Source organism: Magallana gigas, chromosome 10, assembly GCF_963853765.1.
Source record: "Magallana gigas chromosome 10, xbMagGiga1.1, whole genome shotgun sequence".
NCBI lineage: Eukaryota > Metazoa > Mollusca > Bivalvia > Ostreida > Ostreidae > Magallana > Magallana gigas.
In genome coordinates, this window is record NC_088862.1 from 26,779,351 (window position 1) to 26,798,699 (window position 19,349).

At 34.6% G+C, this 19,349-nt stretch overlaps 2 protein-coding genes and 1 long non-coding RNA gene across 3 annotated transcripts; 1 reads left to right on the forward strand and 2 right to left on the reverse strand.

Moving 5' to 3' along the window:
- Positions 1-492: 492 nt before the first annotated feature.
- LOC117684020 (tripartite motif-containing protein 2-like) lies at positions 493-4,684 on the reverse strand. The gene is made up of 2 exons (XM_066073973.1): positions 4,555-4,684; positions 493-2,700 (listed from the first exon to the last, which is right to left on the reverse strand). The coding sequence occupies exon 2, from the start codon at positions 2,698-2,700 to the stop codon at positions 985-987; it is 1,716 nt and encodes a 571-aa protein (XP_065930045.1). The 5' UTR covers positions 4,555-4,684; the 3' UTR covers positions 493-984.
- Positions 4,685-7,269: 2,585 nt separating this feature from the next.
- On the forward strand, positions 7,270-10,708 carry LOC105342751 (uncharacterized). The gene is made up of 5 exons (XM_034454495.2): positions 7,270-7,422; positions 7,810-7,895; positions 9,117-9,222; positions 9,604-9,710; positions 10,394-10,708. The coding sequence occupies exons 1-5, from the start codon at positions 7,317-7,319 to the stop codon at positions 10,562-10,564; spliced, it is 576 nt and encodes a 191-aa protein (XP_034310386.2). The 5' UTR covers positions 7,270-7,316; the 3' UTR covers positions 10,565-10,708.
- Positions 10,709-13,360: 2,652 nt separating this feature from the next.
- LOC105342750 (uncharacterized) lies at positions 13,361-19,267 on the reverse strand. The gene is made up of 4 exons (XR_010710384.1): positions 19,025-19,267; positions 18,704-18,783; positions 14,788-15,331; positions 13,361-13,987 (listed from the first exon to the last, which is right to left on the reverse strand). It is a non-coding gene; the product is annotated as an uncharacterized lncRNA (long non-coding RNA).
- Between the last annotated feature and the right edge of the window lie 82 nt (positions 19,268-19,349).

Below are 19,349 nucleotides of genomic sequence, written 5' to 3' on the forward strand. Positions count from 1 at the left end.
CCCAAACATATCTATGCAGCACATTTGGCCAATTTATAATAAAAACGCACATATATCTATGCGAAAGAAGTGCAATTGAAATTGATGAATGGGAAAATTGCCAAGATATCGTCATCGTCACTCAAAAAAATTCACAGGAACAAAAACAGATTTCTTATGAAGATTTATGAAAGAAGGAGTGTTTAAATCTATTTCTATTCTCCATTCGGTAGTCGGTCGAAATATCTCGCGCTATCCGGGTCTGCTGCAATGCAAAATCGTTCATTAATATCTTCGTATACTAGTGGAAGGAGAACTAGTTAAATATAGGAAGATTTTAATTAAATTGCCAAAACTAGATTACATGTAATTTAGCAGTGATTTCATACCAACTAATCTAAATTCCTTCTATTACGCGAGTACTTAATTCCGCGATCCCGCTGATTTGTATCAAATCGCGAGAATATAAAATCGCAAACGTTGAACTTTTCTCCTTATTTCTAATTTTAGTTTTCAACTCTCAGTAAAAAATGGCAATATTTTAAAATCCGCGAAGGATGCTTTTTCCAATTTTTACGTGGATATTAATACCTCGCGTTTAATTAGAAATTCACAGTAGTAGCGTTAGACCGGTTTTTCATTTTACGTGTTGTCTTCATTATAAAAATTTTACTTTAATTAACGCCATGCGCAATGCTTTGCATTGCATTATGGGTCAATATTTACTGACACCGAAAAATTCTGACGGATCAAAGTGCAAAAAAACCATTGTAACGTCATTCTATTGTATTTGAAAGTGTACAAAGTTTAAAAGAGGTTGACCGTTGAATATCCGTGTACGCTGTGTCAGCAGTTTCAAATGTATATACTAGTTATTATTAAAAATTTTAGGACCATAATTTCACATGGTTTAGTGAAAGAATGCTGCATATGTGTGTATTTCAATGAACACTGTACCAAAAGTTGAACACTATCACAAATTTGTTGTTATTGGATATATAATGTTCACTGTAGATACTTGTACACCGTCACTGTGTTGGTGTTTTCCCCCAAAATAAGATTGTTCTCATCATCCACACATAAGCTAATGGAATATTTTACCCCTTGTTGTTTTGTGAGTAGTTGACACAAGAACTGACCATCCTGATCCAGAAGTTCAACTGTGTCATTGCGATAATCACACACCAGGATGTGACCGAGAACATCAGTACATATTCCATAGGGACTAAAATCTGACCCCTGACCTGTGTAGGAGAACCTGTGTTGTCCGGATTTATTCACCACAACTACATTTTTTTTTAGAAAATCTGATGTACAGATATCACCATTGATGTTTTCTGTGATGTAGAATGGATAACTATACAGTTCCTGTCCTTTATCGTCCCTCTGTATGTTCTGTATTTCTTTCCCTGTCTTGTTGTACCTGGTGACTTTAGCCTTTCCCATCTGCATCCCTACCAGTATGTCCCCGTTGATGCGGGAGGAGTGAATGCTGAGTGGCATCCACTTTTCTGTTTTAATGAACTCAGTGATTGTTTTATCCGATGTTATCCTGTTAATGACACTGTTGTCGTTGTTTGCATAGATCAGATCCCTGTCCTGTGTGACTGTGTGGTAGCCATTAAATGTACCTCTTGCACTGGTTTTTAGCTTCTGTAGCTGATTCCCCTGTAGATCTGTTTCGACAAGGTTACCTCCATCATCATTGACCCAGAGTCTGTCTGATTTACCAAGTGATACATGGTGTACGTTGTTAACACCTGGTACTTCGTACTCCCTGACCTTGGTGACAGATGACAACAGGAGCAGTGTTTGTTTAACGTCAGACTTTCTCTGTTTTACTGTAGGTTTCAATTGTTTAGCGGCAATCTCAATCGTTTTTATCTTCCTGTTCTCTGGTTTAGTATTGGGAACAGTGATTTTACCCAGTAGTTTGGCGACATCTTCCTTGCTGTATTGACCAGCAGAAAATACTGGTGGGACCGGTTTGGATGTCTCCGGTATGGGTCGTATGATCAGGTCTTCTGACTTGAGAGCAAATGTTAATTGTTCTATATTTGAAGGAGATAGGTAGCCATAATATGATTTGACTAAATCATTCAGATAATTCATATAGGCATCAATTTCTTGGTTTTGACCATTTAATGCTTCTAATATTGACTGTTCTATTTTGTTGGTTTGTTCTATGTAATCTAATGTGACTGTGTCAACCAGTTTTTTCAAAGACTCAGCTTCAGCTTTCATGGATTTTCTTAAACCCTCCATAATTTTCTTTATTTCTTTGACATCTGCAGAAATTTCCTTTTTCAAATTTTGAGAAGTTGGCTCCAAATGATTTCGAATTTTTGCAATTTCTTCATGACATAGTGTAACCTTTTCAGCAAAGACCATTTCTAGATCAGTAAACAAGTGACCGCGATGTTCTTTTGTAGTTGCGCATTTGTAACAAAGGGGAATTTGGCATTCCTCACAGAGAAGATCAATGTCTTTTGTGGAGTGAATCTTGCATTTATCCACAGGAAGTTGCCGCTTTCGTTGTTTATAATGGACCACTTCGTGATTCTTTGTTTTCTTATTCTTCTGATGTTCATTTCTGCATTGTTCACACATTTGTTGGTGACAATTATTGCAGTAAAACTGGCAAGATTTCTCACAGTCCTCAGTGCCACACACCAAATAGTGCTGGGCATCAGGTGGTATTTGGGATTCAGATAATGCCATCTGAAACAAGAAAAGTACATGTACATTTGTAAAGTAAGTTAAAGGAATCAAAATAAAGGTGAAAAAGGCAAAAATAAGCACATGTCAAACCTTAAAACAGTTGATATGCATTTTGAAGCGTTTAATTTGCATAACCAACTTTTAATTTAGCTTGGTATTTCTAGTGCTTAACAGAACCTGAATAGTTTACATTAGCATGGTACATATACATGCGTGGATCCAAACATTTTTCAAGTGGAGGGAGGTGTGGTTTCGAGGAATAATTGTGTATGCTGGTTTGTGTGTATGTGTGTGTGTGGGGGGGGGGGGGGGGGGGTTAGGCCTATTGTTGATAAATCTATGATGACTTTAATAAGTTTGAATTTTCTAAAAGGGGAGAGGTGTCCCCGCTTCCTTTCCCATTATAATTCGCGCCGACGCGTTCCGGTCCAAGATGTTTCGCGCCATTTGATTATGTGATTAATATCATAGATTTTGTACCATTTTGTAATATTCCAATCCATCCAATAATTAAAATATATCTGATATGCCTAAAATCTTACACAATAAAAAAGACTTGATTGAGATAAGGGGGGTGGGGGGGGGGCAATGATGTCTCTTTAACTTGAAATTGAGAGGGTCTCCAAATTAGTTAAATCACCTTAATTAGAAAACTGAATCATACACTTAATAATGATTGCCGAATAAACATAATTATATCTGCACCTATTTTATACAATTAATTAATCTATCAGTTAGTTTGCAACAATAGATATCATGGTAATTTTTTTTAGAAATCGTTTTAATAAAGTAAATATTAACCTTATATAATAAAACATTGCAATAAATTGACAATGTGAAAAATGTGTCATGGCGGATGGCCTTTAGTTATATAGGGATGAATGGTCTTTTCGCGATTTGATAACAGGAGCGAAACGTCCCGGTACCCTTTCCCGACCCCCCCCCCCCCTTCCTCCTCCACCCCTTACGATCCGCGGATTTTAGCATCCCGTTTGCAAATCAAATTAACGTTAGGACTTATGAACACAATAAGAACATCGTGCGTCTCCTTTGTTTGTGACCCAGATTATTTGTTTAATATAAACAGTTTATTTGTAAACAAAATATTGCATAAGCCGCTAGAAGAGAATGCAGATCAAATGACCACTACTTTCGTACTTTCGTTTCAGTAATTCTGTAATAAGCACTAGCAATGTCCATTATATTGTTCATTGGTATAATTATTTTGGAAATGGATCCAATATTATCTATGGAATATGCCAAATTCTGCACTGTAACGAAATATCTTAACTTACCATAAGATAAGATATTTTTATTTCCAAATTCTGGGCCCTTTTGGGCATACAAAGGTACATGTAAAAAAAAAAATAATACATGTAATAATAATAACCTACACACTAACAGAGAGAGAGAGAGAGAGAAGTTTTCTAAATGATAGTTTACATAGTTAACATAGAAGATGAGTCTATTACAGTCTCATCTGAACATGAGGTTTTTCTGAGCTGAAAACAACTATAAATGACCCTATCAATGCCCCCCCCCCCCCCCCACCATGCACCGCGCATGATAGTTTCCATTAACATGTCCCCCACCATGCACCGCGCATAATAGTATCAATTAACATGTCATTTAGTTATAAGTAAGAAGTTTATTTGTAAAAATACACACAAAAAAAATTGTGTGAATGCATAATTCAGATATATCTTTATATTAAAAAATGGCCACTACTTTCGGTTTAATATATTAAGAACTGACATACAGGCCTAAACTTGTCCATTGAGTTATAATATTCTGAAACTAAATCCTTTATGGAAAACTTCTAATTTTGTACAGTTATGAAATATTTTAACTTACCGTATGACCGTATCAATGTCACTGAAATTATATCGGGTGGATGACACCCTTGGCAACTCAGATTAATCTAGTAGGAATCAGGACAACTCGTCCCCAAGACAAGTCGCACCCAGTACAATCTAAGACAACTTGCCCCCATTTTGGGACAACAGCTAATTGTATTCAGCTCGCCGACGCGCTCGTGCAACCTATTTTTTTTATCATTCAAGGCTATAAAAAACGGATTGGCAAAGAAATGTCAATCCGCTTGATATTTTAACACATCTTATATGTAACCATTTTGAAAGTTAATTTGAATGAGTCTTCATGATTACCCTTACCCACCCTATCAAGGCCACAGTTTCTCATTATATCCATTGCACCTAATTGCCTGCTTGATATTCACAAAGAAGTAGAGAGGAAGTTCCAGAAATTTTAATTGGTGCAGGGTTTTTTTACTGCACATGTTTAACCCATCGGAGATATAGGGGGTAATAAATTTCGTAATCATCACAACATAGACAACACATAAAGTCAAATGTGGGCAATTTTAATTTTAATAGGAGGTGAAAAGATATAAATATCCAATTATTATGAAAAATGAATGTAATTTACATATTGCCACGAAATTTCCGTCATAAACTTGACCGAAATGGAAAAGAAGATAAGGAACGAGGTCTTTCTGAGCCTCTTCGTTGGCTTAATGACTTTCAATGGGGGAAAGACCTATTATAAAGCCATGGGGAAAATCTACTACATGTGCATGTAGCCATTTTACTAGGGAAAGCTGCCATGCCCTGGTAGTTTTTTTCCCGGGAAGAAAGAGAATTGACATTGTATTTAACATCTGTAGAAAGAAATACTGAGAGAAAAAAAACTGTTTAGAGGTGTGTGGGTTACATAGGGGATGTACGGATTGCAGCGGGAAGGAAAGAAAAAATATGGCGCGGATAATGATTTCTACGAGTTCGGCCTTCGTTTACCTTTACTGAAAATCAAGTTTCATAAATGAAATGAAGATATATCATGAGCTTATCGAACAAAACGGATATATAGTTATAGTTGAAATGGCACGACACGGCATGACTTATAACTATGCTTTCCATGCAGCATGCAGTGTACTTTTACTTTACGGCATGCTGAGGTGCAACGAATTGAAATATTCAATAACTAAAGGGATTATATGTACACATCGGTATTAAGCCTCACACAGCTGATGTTTGGACAATACTTACCTATATATATAACACCTGTTACAGTGAGCCCACTATCATTCGATTAAAAGTTTTATTATTATTGCAGATCAAGGTACAAACAAGGTCAATAACTCCCTGCGGCATTTAGTCAGGTGCCGCCTTATTAATGACTGGCGTAAACGTCAATCATTATCATCTATTCAATGCATACAAGCCCACTTATTTCAATTTTTAATCTCCTCTGACAATTGAATTCTTGTGTTTGATGTACACTTTTCAATAAGCAATAATACTGCACCTATTAATTGAATATTTTATCGCTGAAAAAAAGAAAAAGAAAAACCTACACAGCTAATAAATTCATTTTTTATAATGTCCCAAAGTTTAGCAATTGACAGAATATTATGTTTATAATTCTGCCATATTCATTTAAATATGCTATATTTTTTCGTTGATCTCCAAAATTTAATACAAGCATACTATTGACACACGTATGGTTTTACATTTGTTATTTTACAATCTTTCTCTCTTTCTTTTATATCTATGAATCTATATGTATATTTCATTTCATATTCTATACTAAAAGGCCATTTAATTATATGGAAGAACTTCATCCATCATCAGAAATATTCCTCAAATTTATGTGTTTACATTTGCATTTCTGCTTCTGAAAACTTTATTATAGTTGATAACATATTTTTTTTTTCAATTTGAATCCCTATAATACCAGTAATAAAATCTATATGAGTCTTGTTTGAAAAGAATAATGTTTTAAAAAAATAATCAAATAATTAAAAATTACATCAAATCTTGTTGACGATCGAGCATTCTTTATGAGATCGCCATCCTGATAACCAAAGAATGAAAGCAGAATAGTTACACGGAGACCTGGTTTAGCATGCAGTGGACACTGCTTCTCGACGCTGCGACCCGAGTTCGATCCCCGTGGTCCACAGTAGCTGTGTAATGGTCATCCGCTTTTACGTGTGGGTTTTATAAAGGCGTTCCGGCCTCCTCTCACTTCATTGACCTCCTCGCGCTGAAGTCCATGTTCAACGAGAAATATCAATAAATGTTGCAGAATATGTTTGTCGATCGTTGTAAAGTATATAAAGCTCATTATCAAATAGCTAAAAGAAAATATATTTGTTTTTTTGTTTTTTGGGTTTATTTGTTTTTTTTGTTTTTGTTTTTTTTGTTTTTGTTTTTGTTTTTGGGGTTCTTTTTTTGGGGGGGGGGGGGGGGTTATAAAGGGAGGGGAGGGGGGGGGTACCACTAAATTGGTCTTTTTGATCTTTTCAAAACGGTCACTTTTGCGATTCAAACACTTTACAGTAGAAATACATTTAACTACAAGTCAATGACTAGATTAAACTTTGATTAGATTTTTAAAGCGTAACGTTTAATTTGTTCATTCATAAGAATGTTGCAATATCAAAATAAATTTAATTACATTATGATGCATAATTAAAATGATGCGTAGTCAGTCTCACTCGACAACAGCTGTTGATGTACATGATATATAAGGACCTAGACCGATGTCCATCGGCACAGTGAATCTCAGAAAGTCCAACAATAGCAGAGAGAATGAAGGCCACACAAGCTTACTTGTTTCTGACGCTGGTTGCATTAGCGCTCAGCTGTTCGTGGATTCCCAAAATCGACCAAGAGGACTATTGCTATGCTGATTACGGTATAAATAATTTCTTGTTGACTTCTGTCTTCTTAAATTTATAAATTATTTAATGTTTTTGAATTATTTTGGTTAGTAATTTTAGATAGAGTATACGGTATATTTCCATTGATTGTTGAGCTACAACAAGCCATGTTTTTCCCACTTTTTTTTCGTGGTTAGCGCCATCAGTTTGAAATACATGCGACTAGAATAATTATAAAAAGCTTAGCAAAATCATTTTTGCTGAAATATATTCAACCTTATTAAGCAATAAAACCAAGTATAAAGCTTAAATCTTTTTTTTAATACACATGCACTTGCTTCTCTTGAAATGATTACAGTTGAAACTCGTCATTTTATCATTGTTCTCTGGGATTCTTAAAACTTTTGTGTTTCCATTTCAAGCATTCGAAGCCGAGGTGAAAGCTTCTAAAGGACTGGTGGACAACAGGTTCTACGAATACGAGATATATATCCACACTGTTTATAAAGTAAGTTTTATTTAAGGAAAAAAGAATCATTCTTTGAGTATTACGAGGTGATAATTTTGGTCAGTACTTTGCCCAAAGGGCTTTAATGATAGATTTCGCCACGCTCCGACCGAAATTATCACCTCATAATATTCAAAGAATGATTCCTTATTACTTATATTTATATTATTTCCAATTTGTACACTTTAAAACAACTTTATTTTAGAACCACTACTTTTATGTACCACATGCTATGTATCACTGCGCAGCTAATACCGTGTCTCGGTTATGCTGTAAGACACGCCCATTTTGTGTCACTCATGTTTTATGAAGTTATCAAGTGTTAGGGTTTCAAAATTGCTTCATAGCGTTATCACAGACAATGACAGTTGAAAATGTAAATATACGTGTATACATGTACATAATGAAACTACTAGTGTGTTGAATGCAATTTGTTAAAATGCTGTAATTCATCTATGACATGCCTTTACGTTAGTCGGATTTTTCGAGCTTTTCTTATTCTTAAGACGATTCGATGGTCGAGGTCGTTACCGACCTTCTTTAAAAAGAGAGCTTAATATAAAAATATAGGAAAATTTCAAAATTTAAAAGGTAAAAAATATATGAATTTTTCAATTCCTAAATAATTTTTTATAGCAATTAAAATTGTAAAAGAATTCATATCTTAGACTTTAAGGAAGATTTGATGGCTTAATTGTTGACCACTCAGCCCTTTTAAGCGCCAGCTTGCTCAGTTTAAAATCCTCCCTGTATATGCCTTTCCAATCGAAGCTGCCTATTTACAATCTATTTACACACAATTAACAATTAACAATTTCATACACTGGGTCAATAATATGATAACGGATTTTGAATATCAAATATAACATCAAAACCAAATTTATACTTATGAAATAAGACATTTTGCCTATAAACTAAAAAAAAATGCAATTACCAGAGGTACATGTTTACACATTTGGTATTTCAACACGTGTGATATGACAAACTATAATTGAATTTTATCGGATAAGTAATTACTGTAAAATTAATCAAAATTAATTCCCGCGCTTGCGCTGGATATCATTTAGTATTCTATAAATATACCATTTATTTTATTTCAAGGATATAGATATAATGAATAAAAGTAACCAAGTAGTTAAAAGTAATTAAAGTAAATATTTATGATTAAAACATATAGTGATCTTTTTTTTAAGAATAAATGACTTTTATTATGATCGACAGGGGGATGTGAAAGAGAAGCTAGCTACAGATACTATCTTTGGAGAAGGCCCCTCCAACTCCTGTGGACCCGATGTCTTGGATGAAGGCGAAACTTACCTGATTTACGGTAAACATTCTTATTTTACTACAAATAAACACATTTACATGCACATTTTTTTAAAATTTTATTTTAAAGTGTTTCCTAATAACTTTACACTAAATACTTTTTTTTTAATCAGCAAACATTTAATTGATTACAATTAAATAGCATAGTGCATCATGAATATATAAAAAGGCGAAAAATATGGAATTTCCTTTTTATTTAAAGATTAAAATTTTTATATTTTTATAAAATCTAATTCAGTAAATATTATCAAAACCCCAGGTGGATTCAAAATTAACGAAACATATCAGTTGTAATCCTGTGGCATAATGTTCAAGAAAAAGTATTCGTCTCAATGTAGTTAGATATCTAACAACTAAAATGATTTCTTTTTACACGAATCAGCAAAAGAAACTGACGGGAAAATTAAGCTAACATCTTACAGAAAAATCAGTGACGTAAGCGATGACGATATCGTGAGAATGACGACGAAATACGATTGCAGTTGCGAGGTAAGTAACGAATCAAACATTACAAAACGTATAAAGCCTCTGTAATTTGAATACCTTAGGTACAATTGTTATTATACGTGTATGAATGTTTGATTTTATGCTATACTGGCATGCGACCAGTTCTCGCCGAGTACCATTTCTCGCCAGTACATGGTGACGTCATTTTTCGTATATAATTTTATATGTTGATAAAATAACGTCACAATGTACTGGCGAGAAATGGTACTCGGCGAGAACTGGTCGCATGCCAGTAGGACTTTGAAAAATATAGGAATAAGGGAGAAAAACAACACATTTGATTGATTTTGAAAATATAGATGGGATAAAGACATAATGTTTCTTATATTGAAAATCACCGAACAGTTTCAGAATCTCTTTATAAAGGATACATGTTATATCGGCTGAGAAATGATAATTAAATGTCGGTATTTTAAAATGTATAGATACATGAGTGCTCAATGTAATCTTTCTTTTTGCATATACCTGTAAAAATTGATATGATTTATGCTAACAAGGCAATAGATATACATGTATGTAACAGTTTTAGATTTCTTAATGCCATTTATCAACGTCTTTTTAAACAGTAGTACAAGTTTAAATAACAGAAGCCCTAGGCTTATAACTGTGCAATCAGACTCTACTATAATAGTATTTGCAGTAAGATTTATTCGTTTGATTTGTAGGTAAAATTCAATTACGACAAAATCTACCGTCCCGAAGGATCTTTTCCGGACCTCCCTGCTGCTTCAGAAAACGAATGCAACGTTCCAGAGAAATGGTGCTCTAGAAATTCCTACTGCCAGCGAAATGATGAGGGGCAATGTACATGGGGCGAACTAGGGGACTGTAATTAAGCTACCTTGGACTAAAAGCGCGGCATAAGTTACTAGTAATCGTAATTGCTCTCACTATAATCAAGAACAGATTGTTATAGTTCTTCTCATTAATTTAGTTTATACTGGGTCCAATAGTTCAAATAAAAAAAGACTAAAACTTGAGCATAATGATGACGTTCTTACTGATATATTAAATCCGTAATGGCTTACCACCTAAACTTCTATTAGCATATTAATATTTTAAAGAGAAAATAACTTGTTCCAGTCATGCTCGAAAAAAAATCATCAAAATAAAATTATAAACAAAATACCTAAACGTTACTTCGTTTATCGCATTTCCATTTTAATTGGTGCTGAACTACAGTCTGGATTTTGGGAGTTAATTTTAATCAACTCTCCTATGCACTTACCCGAGCAAAACGAAAGTGAAACAGTGTTTGGACCTAAGCACAAATCAATACCGCTGACAACCCTTTGTTCTTCAAAATAATCGATAAATTCGATGCAATGTATTCTGAAACATTGTTTTTCAGGAAAACTTATCTAAACCTTGTGAGATTTTAAATGGCACAAACAGTTTAGATATTTTTTGAAGTCGTATGTATTCTTCCGCTAGAGTTCAATGTAGTCTCGTTCAACCAGACGCTCGGCTGTCTCTGTTAATATCCGACAAAACATAGAGTCCCTCTTGCTTGTCGGAGATAAACGGAGACAGCCGAGCATTTGGATGAACAAGACTAGAGTTCAATCTTGCCTGGGTCCATACCATTTCTCAGAAATATTTCGATTACTACTTGCCATGCAAATTCACATATTGCTGCATTTAAAATAAATGATAATCGATAAAATCAACTCCCGTCAGTACTTTAGTACTTTGTTTGTCTTTACCGATAATATGTACATGTATATCCCAATAGGACTGCTTAAGGATAAACATAATTTCTCTATTACGCCCAGTCTTGCTTAGACTTTACAAAAAACCGTTATTTGTAGGTCAGAGTTTGAGTGACCTTGAAATAATGTCGAATGCCAAGATCAATGCAGACATCTGTGTATAATCCTTGGTTTGACCCTATTTAATTCTTTGTTAGACTGTCTGCCTTAGACCTCACCAATTTTGTGCTTGATATATTATAATATATGATATATAATATGATATATTATAATATATATGATCCTATTTTTCTCCCACTTTCTTCACTCAAATATAATTGTAATACCCCTGTAAAACAGTTATTATATAACTCTATACGAAAAAAAAGTCCAGTATTTTGACTGTTTGTCTGGAACTGTTAGATTAAAACTGTTAAAATCGACTGTTAAAAAAGACTGTTAATAGGTGACGCCTTATTCCGCGTAAACGTGTTATTGATTAGAAGGGGTATAACAAAACAGTTGTTGACTGTGTCTCGGGCAACAGTTAATCTGTAAGACCGGCTCGCAAACTGTTGCCCGCGGCCTTCGGCAACAGTTTGCGAGCCGGTCCCACAGATCAACTTTTGCCCTCGACCCAAATCAACAACTGTATATTACTAAATGGATATAGTGTGTGCAATGCAACTATATCAGACAAAGTGTCTTAGTCAAAGTTCAAGGTAAAACAAATTCCATTGATATGATTTCATTCATAATATGTCTGTCTTTTGTTAAAGTAACACTTCGTTCAAATCTTTACATGTACATTCATACTAGTGTTTTTTAAAAATCTAATTTCCGTTTTCTAGAAATTATTTTCCGTTTTAAATAAAGACAAAATTATGCAAATTATTGTACTTCTACAGTGACTGTATTGCTTGACTATACAATACACACTTAGACGGGTTCAGCTGATGGTGTGCAATAGAAATGTAAACAGTAAACTATCTAAGATAAAACGTTGCGTGCTTGTATTTTATTATTTAGTCTTATTAGATCCATCCACGTTTAACGCTAGTACACAACGTGACTGCCTATATAATAAGTCATATCAATGAATACTTGTCTTTCGAAATTTTGAGTTAGGAAACTCATTTCTTAATGCACAGTTTCATCAGAAGATTAACATTGTGTCTATAGGAAAATAAAACCTGTTATTTTTCTCGTTTTGATGATTTTAGCAGTACCTATCAAACCTTGAGAGATGTTACGTTGAACACTGGTACATCTGACATATGTTACTATTTCGTTGTTACACCTGCTGCAATGCCTGTCATTGATAGATTTCAATTGGTTGGGTTTAGATTTTTCAATGACTTTGTTTACCTAAGGCTATGCGCGAGGCAGGTACAACTTTGTTGATGACAAATGACATATACATGTATTAATGAGAATCATCTATAAAACTAATGAAGTTTTAATTTGTGCAGCTTCTCTCTTATGATAAATATCAGTATTTCGTAAACATGGTCAGTAATCCAATGAATAACGGAATTGATCTTTTATAGTCAGAGATTTAGAGAGAAATTGTCAACAAAATGATTGCCTTAAAGACATGTAAATTGCGTTAGTGTTTTTGCATTGATTTCATGGCCTCACTTAACTATCACATAAAAATAGAAACACACTTCCAAGTGATGGCAAGCCCAACAGTACGCATTAAGTAATATCTATTACGCATTGTCTTGGCACTGTGTTGCATTCTTTACAAAGATCTTTTTAAGTAGCTGAGTGATACAAGCGCAAGCGCCAAATTTTTAATACACTACCTGTTGAAAATTGATATAAACATGTAGAAAAACCCATAAACACCCTCATGTACAATTTAGTCCTTAAACAAAAAACAACGCGATGACCACCAAAATTCAGCTATGCAAGTTTAATTGATAAATAATCAAAAAATGAAAAAAAAAATGAAAAACCACTGTTTCTAAAATGTAACCTCTAACAAAGTTTGGCTTATTTACAGAACATCACGGGTTCTAATGAGAAATATATTGTATATATTTTTTATGCTTATTTCGTTTTTTAAAGCTATATATCTCAAAACATGTATCTGATATCGTTAAAGAATCGATATCTGATATTGGTGAAGACTTGATATCTAATATCGGTTAATAGATAATAAATCTCGATACCTGATATCGGTTAAGAGATATTGAACGATATCACGAAACAAAAATAGTATCTTTTTCTTTATTGCAACCTGCTACAAAACAAAGACGCTTGATATATTTAATGCAAAATGATTGATTAACTTATTTGTTTTATTTTTCTCGGGAAAAATGCCAAAAAAGAATTTTTCTTGCAGTTGGCATCTTATTAGCGATCGAGAAACGTTAACTTCTATAAACGTTTCCTTCAATAACAATCGCCTTTGTCTCCCCAAGTACAAACGCTGTCCGAATTCTTTTGACAATACCCACTTCTGGAGCAACAATCTTCAGGGGCGTTACACTCGTTTTTTGACGGTTCCGGAAGTGGCGAACTTTGCACCCCATGGAATGCTGCGTAGTTAATATTGATCTAAAATGAGAAAAAATATTGAAGAAAAAATGGCAAATTTTGAACTACAACAAAAGGTGATTTGATCAAATAACATATTTTCATTTTTTCTTCAATGTTTTAGCTCTCACTCTTTCTTCTAATATATTTACTCATGTACCGGTACTTTTTTCTGGCTGGGTACGAATCATTTGTTAGAGACATTTTTCCTAGATTGAACAGTGTTTCAACCGAATATAATTGAACTTCCGAGCTCACAAGAAAAACGTATCAAAATTTATGCAAAATTTATAGGCAGCATAGGCATTTCAACTTTTTCGCAACTTTTTTAGTCTTACTCACAATATTAGGTTCATTGCAGGCTTGACTTTTTAAGATTCAATTTTTTCACGGTGATGATCAGTTTTTTGTGAATTATAAACTTAAGGTTGTAAATTTTTCATTCATTTAAGAAGCATTTTTGTAATATATGGTTTGAAGACATGTTATTTTTTCATGTAGTAAATTAACAAACTTCTTTTGAAACAAAACACTAACTAGTTGCAGTAACCACTTCCAATACAAGTGATTGATCAACCTCTTAAAAAAATCAACTTGTTAAAAAAAAAATTGGCATTATTTACCAAGTATCATTACTTTTTCATTTCGGAAAATTGAAATCTTTACAGGGACGTCCGGTAATGATGATTCAAGATGAATATTTTCAAATACATATCTCGAAAAAAAAATCAGTTGTTACCCGCTTATTCTCAAATTTTAACCTTGCCCATTAAATCCTTTTTGATACATACTTTAATTTATCCTATAAATGATTTACTTACGGTGCAGGTACAATCATAATTTGTTGTTATTCGCTCAATATCCGATGGTTTCACGTCAGCCATTTTTCTGTATGTAAGGATCTGAACATTTTCACCATCGATTGTGGCTGCAAGGGCAACAAATATTTGTTTTATTAGAACGTTAGTACACAGCATTTCTAGTAGTGGATGCTTCTTTTCTTACAAACGCATGCAAGCAAAATTTTGTCATAGCACTGACAACCTTGATTTTCCTTAATAGTAAATTTGATTTCTTTTTCAAAATAAGGAAATTTTAAGGAAAGTCACTAAAAACCAGGGATTATAAACCTACATACATAATGAATACAATTTTACAGGTGCATGTTAAAAAAACCTGTAAAACAAATTTAACTTGTTCATGTTACAACGTGTTGAAATTTAACCTAAAATTAACATCTTTACTGTCGATTATAACTGACCTACCGAAGACTAAATACTTAGTGTTCAGATCTAACATCTGTGGTCCACAGGAAAACAGAGTACCATGTCCGAGAAGAGTAGAAGGAATGTTCTCGGCAGCACCCTATTAAATACCCTATTAAATAAATACTGTATATAATGCCGGCCAGAGGTGGCCTATCCCCCCCCCCCCCCCCACAAACACACACAATATATAGAGTAAATCTTTAAAAATCTTCTTCTCAGAAACTAATCAGCCAGGAAAGCTGAAACTTGTGTGGAAGCATCCTCAGGTAGTGTAGATTCAAAGTTGTGAAAATCATGACCCCCGGCGGTAGGGTGGGGCCACAATGGGGGGTCGAAGTTTTACATAGGAATATATAGAGTAAATCTTTAAAAATCTTCTTCTCAGAAACTAAAAAGCTAGGAAAGCTGAAACTTGTGTGGAAACATCCTCAGGTAGTGTAGATTCAAAGTTGTGAAAATCATGAACCCTGGGGGTTGGGTGGGCCACAATGGGGGGTCGAAGTTTTACATAGGAATATATAGAGTAAATCTTTAAAAATCTTCTTCTTAGAAACTAAACAGCCAGGAAAGCTGAAACTTGTGTGGAAGCATCCTCAGGTAGTGTAGATTCAAAGTTGTGAAAACCATGAACCCTGGGGGTAGGGTGGGGCCACAATGATTCAAAGTTGTGAAAATCATGACCCCCGGCGGTAGGGTGTGGCCACAATGGGGGGTCGAAGTTTTACATAGGAAAATATAGAGTAAATCTTTAAAAATCTTCTTCTCAGAAACTAAACAGCTAGGAAAGCTGAAACTTGTGTGGAAGCATCCTCAGGTAGTGTAGATTCAAAGTTGTGAAAATCATGAACCCTGGGGGTAGGGTGGGCCACAATGGGGGGTCGAAGTTTTACATAGGAATATATAGAGTAAATCTTTAAAAATCTTCTTCTCAGAAACTAAACAGCCAGGAAAGCTGAAACTTGTGTGGAAGCATCCTCAGGTAGTGTAGATTCAAAGTTGTGAAAACCATGATCCCTTGGGGTAGGGTGAGGCAACATTGGGGGAGGGGGGGTGTTAAAATTTTACATAGGATTATATAGAGTGAATCTTTAAAAATCTTCTTCTCAGAAACTAATCAGCCAGGAAAGCTGAAACTTGTGTGGAAGCATCCTCAGGTAGTGTAGATTCAAAGTTGTGAAAATCATGAACCCTTGGGGTAGGGTGGGCCACAATGGGAGGTCGAAGTTTTACATAGGAATATATAGAGTAAATCTTTAAAAATCTTCTTCTCAGAAACTAATCAGCCAGGAAAGCTGAAACTTGTGTGGAAGCATCCTCAGGTAGTGTAGATTCAAAGTTGTGAAAGTATGATCCCTTGGGGTAGGGTGAGGCCACATTGGGGGGGGGGGGGTGTTAAAATTTTACATAGGAATATATAGAGTAAATCTTCAAAAATCTTCTTCTCAGAAACTAATCAGCCAGGAAAGCTGAAACTTGTGTGGAAGCATCCTCAGGTAGTGTAGATTCAAAGTTGTGAAATTCATGATCCCTGGGGGTAGGGTGGGCCACAATGGGGGGTCGAAGTTTTACATAGGAATATATAGAGTAAATCTTTAAAAATCTTCTTCTCAGAAACTAATCAGCCAGGAAAGCTGAAACTTGTGTGTGGAAGTATCCTCCGGTAGTGTAGATTCAAAGTTGTGAAAATCATGACCCCTGGGGGTAGGGTGAGGCCACATTGGGGGGGGGGGGTGTTAAAGTTTTACATAGGAATATAGAGTAAATCTTTAAAAATCTTCTTCTCAGAAACTAATCAGCAAGATGATTCTTTATAATTGTTAAGACTTTGGCTCCAGGACAATTCTTCGGCCTCACAAGAAGGTTCAGAGTTTGATGTAGCTAAATATCCCATAAATAAACAATTGTAAAGGATCTTTTTGAGAACTGCAATACTCAACATGTGATATGACTATAAAATTGAAGCAGGCAGCTATATTTTCATTAGAATCTTTTTGTATTACTGTTTTGAGTTATTGCCCTTGATTTATTGATTCTTGATTATTTTAATTAATGCATCCACTGTTAACCAATTATTGTGATGATTATTTTTATACAATGATAAATATTCAATATATATAAGTTGTTCTGCATAAGTGGTTTTGGGTTAGGCCGGATTAGTTTGTTTATTTTTGATTTCCAAATTTTAGATACTATGAAATATTTTAGGCCGGCACATATATAGGGACAGTGTCTATTGCAATACCGCGAGTGACTGTTTGGGGTTAAATTTGAACAGGTACGGATAGATTGAGTGTGTGGACATCCCTGCTCTATCTAATCTTCGTGTTTTTCTAACCTACGATACTGAGTGTGCGGTCAGTCCTGCCCCGTATCGCATTAATACAAGTGTGCGGTCAGTCCTGCCCTGTATTGGTGGTGGTTGCGGCGGAGCACTACTGTATGGTCATCCCTGCTGGTGTTCTGGCCTTTCTAGCGCACGTGTGCGGCACTCCCTGCGTTAGGTTGAGCTGTTGGCGCAAGTGTGCGGTCATTCCTGCTTGCGTTATCTCTGCTTACGTTAACGTTGGTACCTGTTGAGTTGCATAGGTGTGCGGTCATCCCTGCCTGCGTAACGTTGAGTCCCTATGTATGTGCAGGAGCGGTGATTAAAGTCTGCTCTTGTAAATATTGGCAGCAATCAGGGCTATCCGAGTTCCAAGGGGGGGGGATGGATTCTATTTATACAGGATCTACATGTATTTTTATTGTACATTGTCCAGACTGTTTGTACTATGACTCCATTAAGCATTTTATCATACCTATTGTTCCTCAGGTGAGCGATGTGGCCCATGGGCCTCTTGTGTAGTTGTTAAGATTTCTTATAAGGTTTAACCCCCCCCCCCCCCCCCTCCCCCTTTGAATTTGCTTCCGACGCCACTGGTGTAAACCTATTTTGCGACGACTTATTTTTTATGCCTAGTCTATGTTATACTTGTTTATAATTAGAAGGATGCCTTTAAATTAATTAGTTAATATTACTACATTTGCACAAAGTTTGAAGACATGATATGGATTAATCAACAAAGTGACAAGTAAAAACAGTTTTGCTTCGAATTGTTTTATATTGACCTATATATTCCCTACAAACTGAATTTTATTTCTTTTATTTTTTCAAACTCGGTTTTCGTTTCAAAAGTAAAAATAGCCTTTAATTTTGCGGTCTATTGTAATACACTGAATTTGAGTCTTAGATTAATTTAATAAAAAAAAAAGTACTTGTTCATAATGGGTAATTTAAAAAAATACCGTTGTTAACAGTTTAGCACGCGTATTTTTTATAAACATGTATTTTGACAGGGGAACTCTTGAAAACAAGGTAAATGTTTGTTTTTTTTTTTTTGGGGGGGGGGGCGTATAAAGTATTTTATACACTTGATAGACACACAAAATTGACAACAACTAAGTAACAATTAGTTAAATAGTTTCTTACCTTGTATACAGTAACAACATCAAACCCATACTTTATACTTATTTTTCCAGTGTCCTTTGACGTAATTTCTGCTTCAAACGCTGTACACAAAAAGAAAATAAAACCGTTCAGGAAATCAAAAGTAAACCACTACTGCTGGTAACCACAAACACACAATTTATAATAATTTAAGCACACATTTATTTTTGTAACAACGAAATGTAACGATTTTTTTTCAAAGGCAGTAATGTTAAGAACAATCTGTTAAATTAAAAGGAGAACGATATATACATGATACGAAAAAAAATTTATCATATGTCCAGTAAACATATATGTACATACCAAAATCTGCATTACAGAAGTCCATTTGCTCACTTCGCGGTATATATGTTCAGCCGGAACATGCGGAGGCAAACAGTAACATATAAACAAATTTCATCGAGTCCATTGTCTCTCTATGTGATGCAAACCGATTGCTTGAAAAATTGTGAAAGCGCATTATATGTTTGTGCTGTTGTTTTAAATAAAACTGTATTGATTTAATTTCTAGATAAGTTGATGAACGATTACAACCTTGCAAATCGAACCATCATTGATAAAATAAGCAGATGTTACACTCATTTGCGAAAGCTTAGTCATCATTTATAACACAATTATTTAATAAATT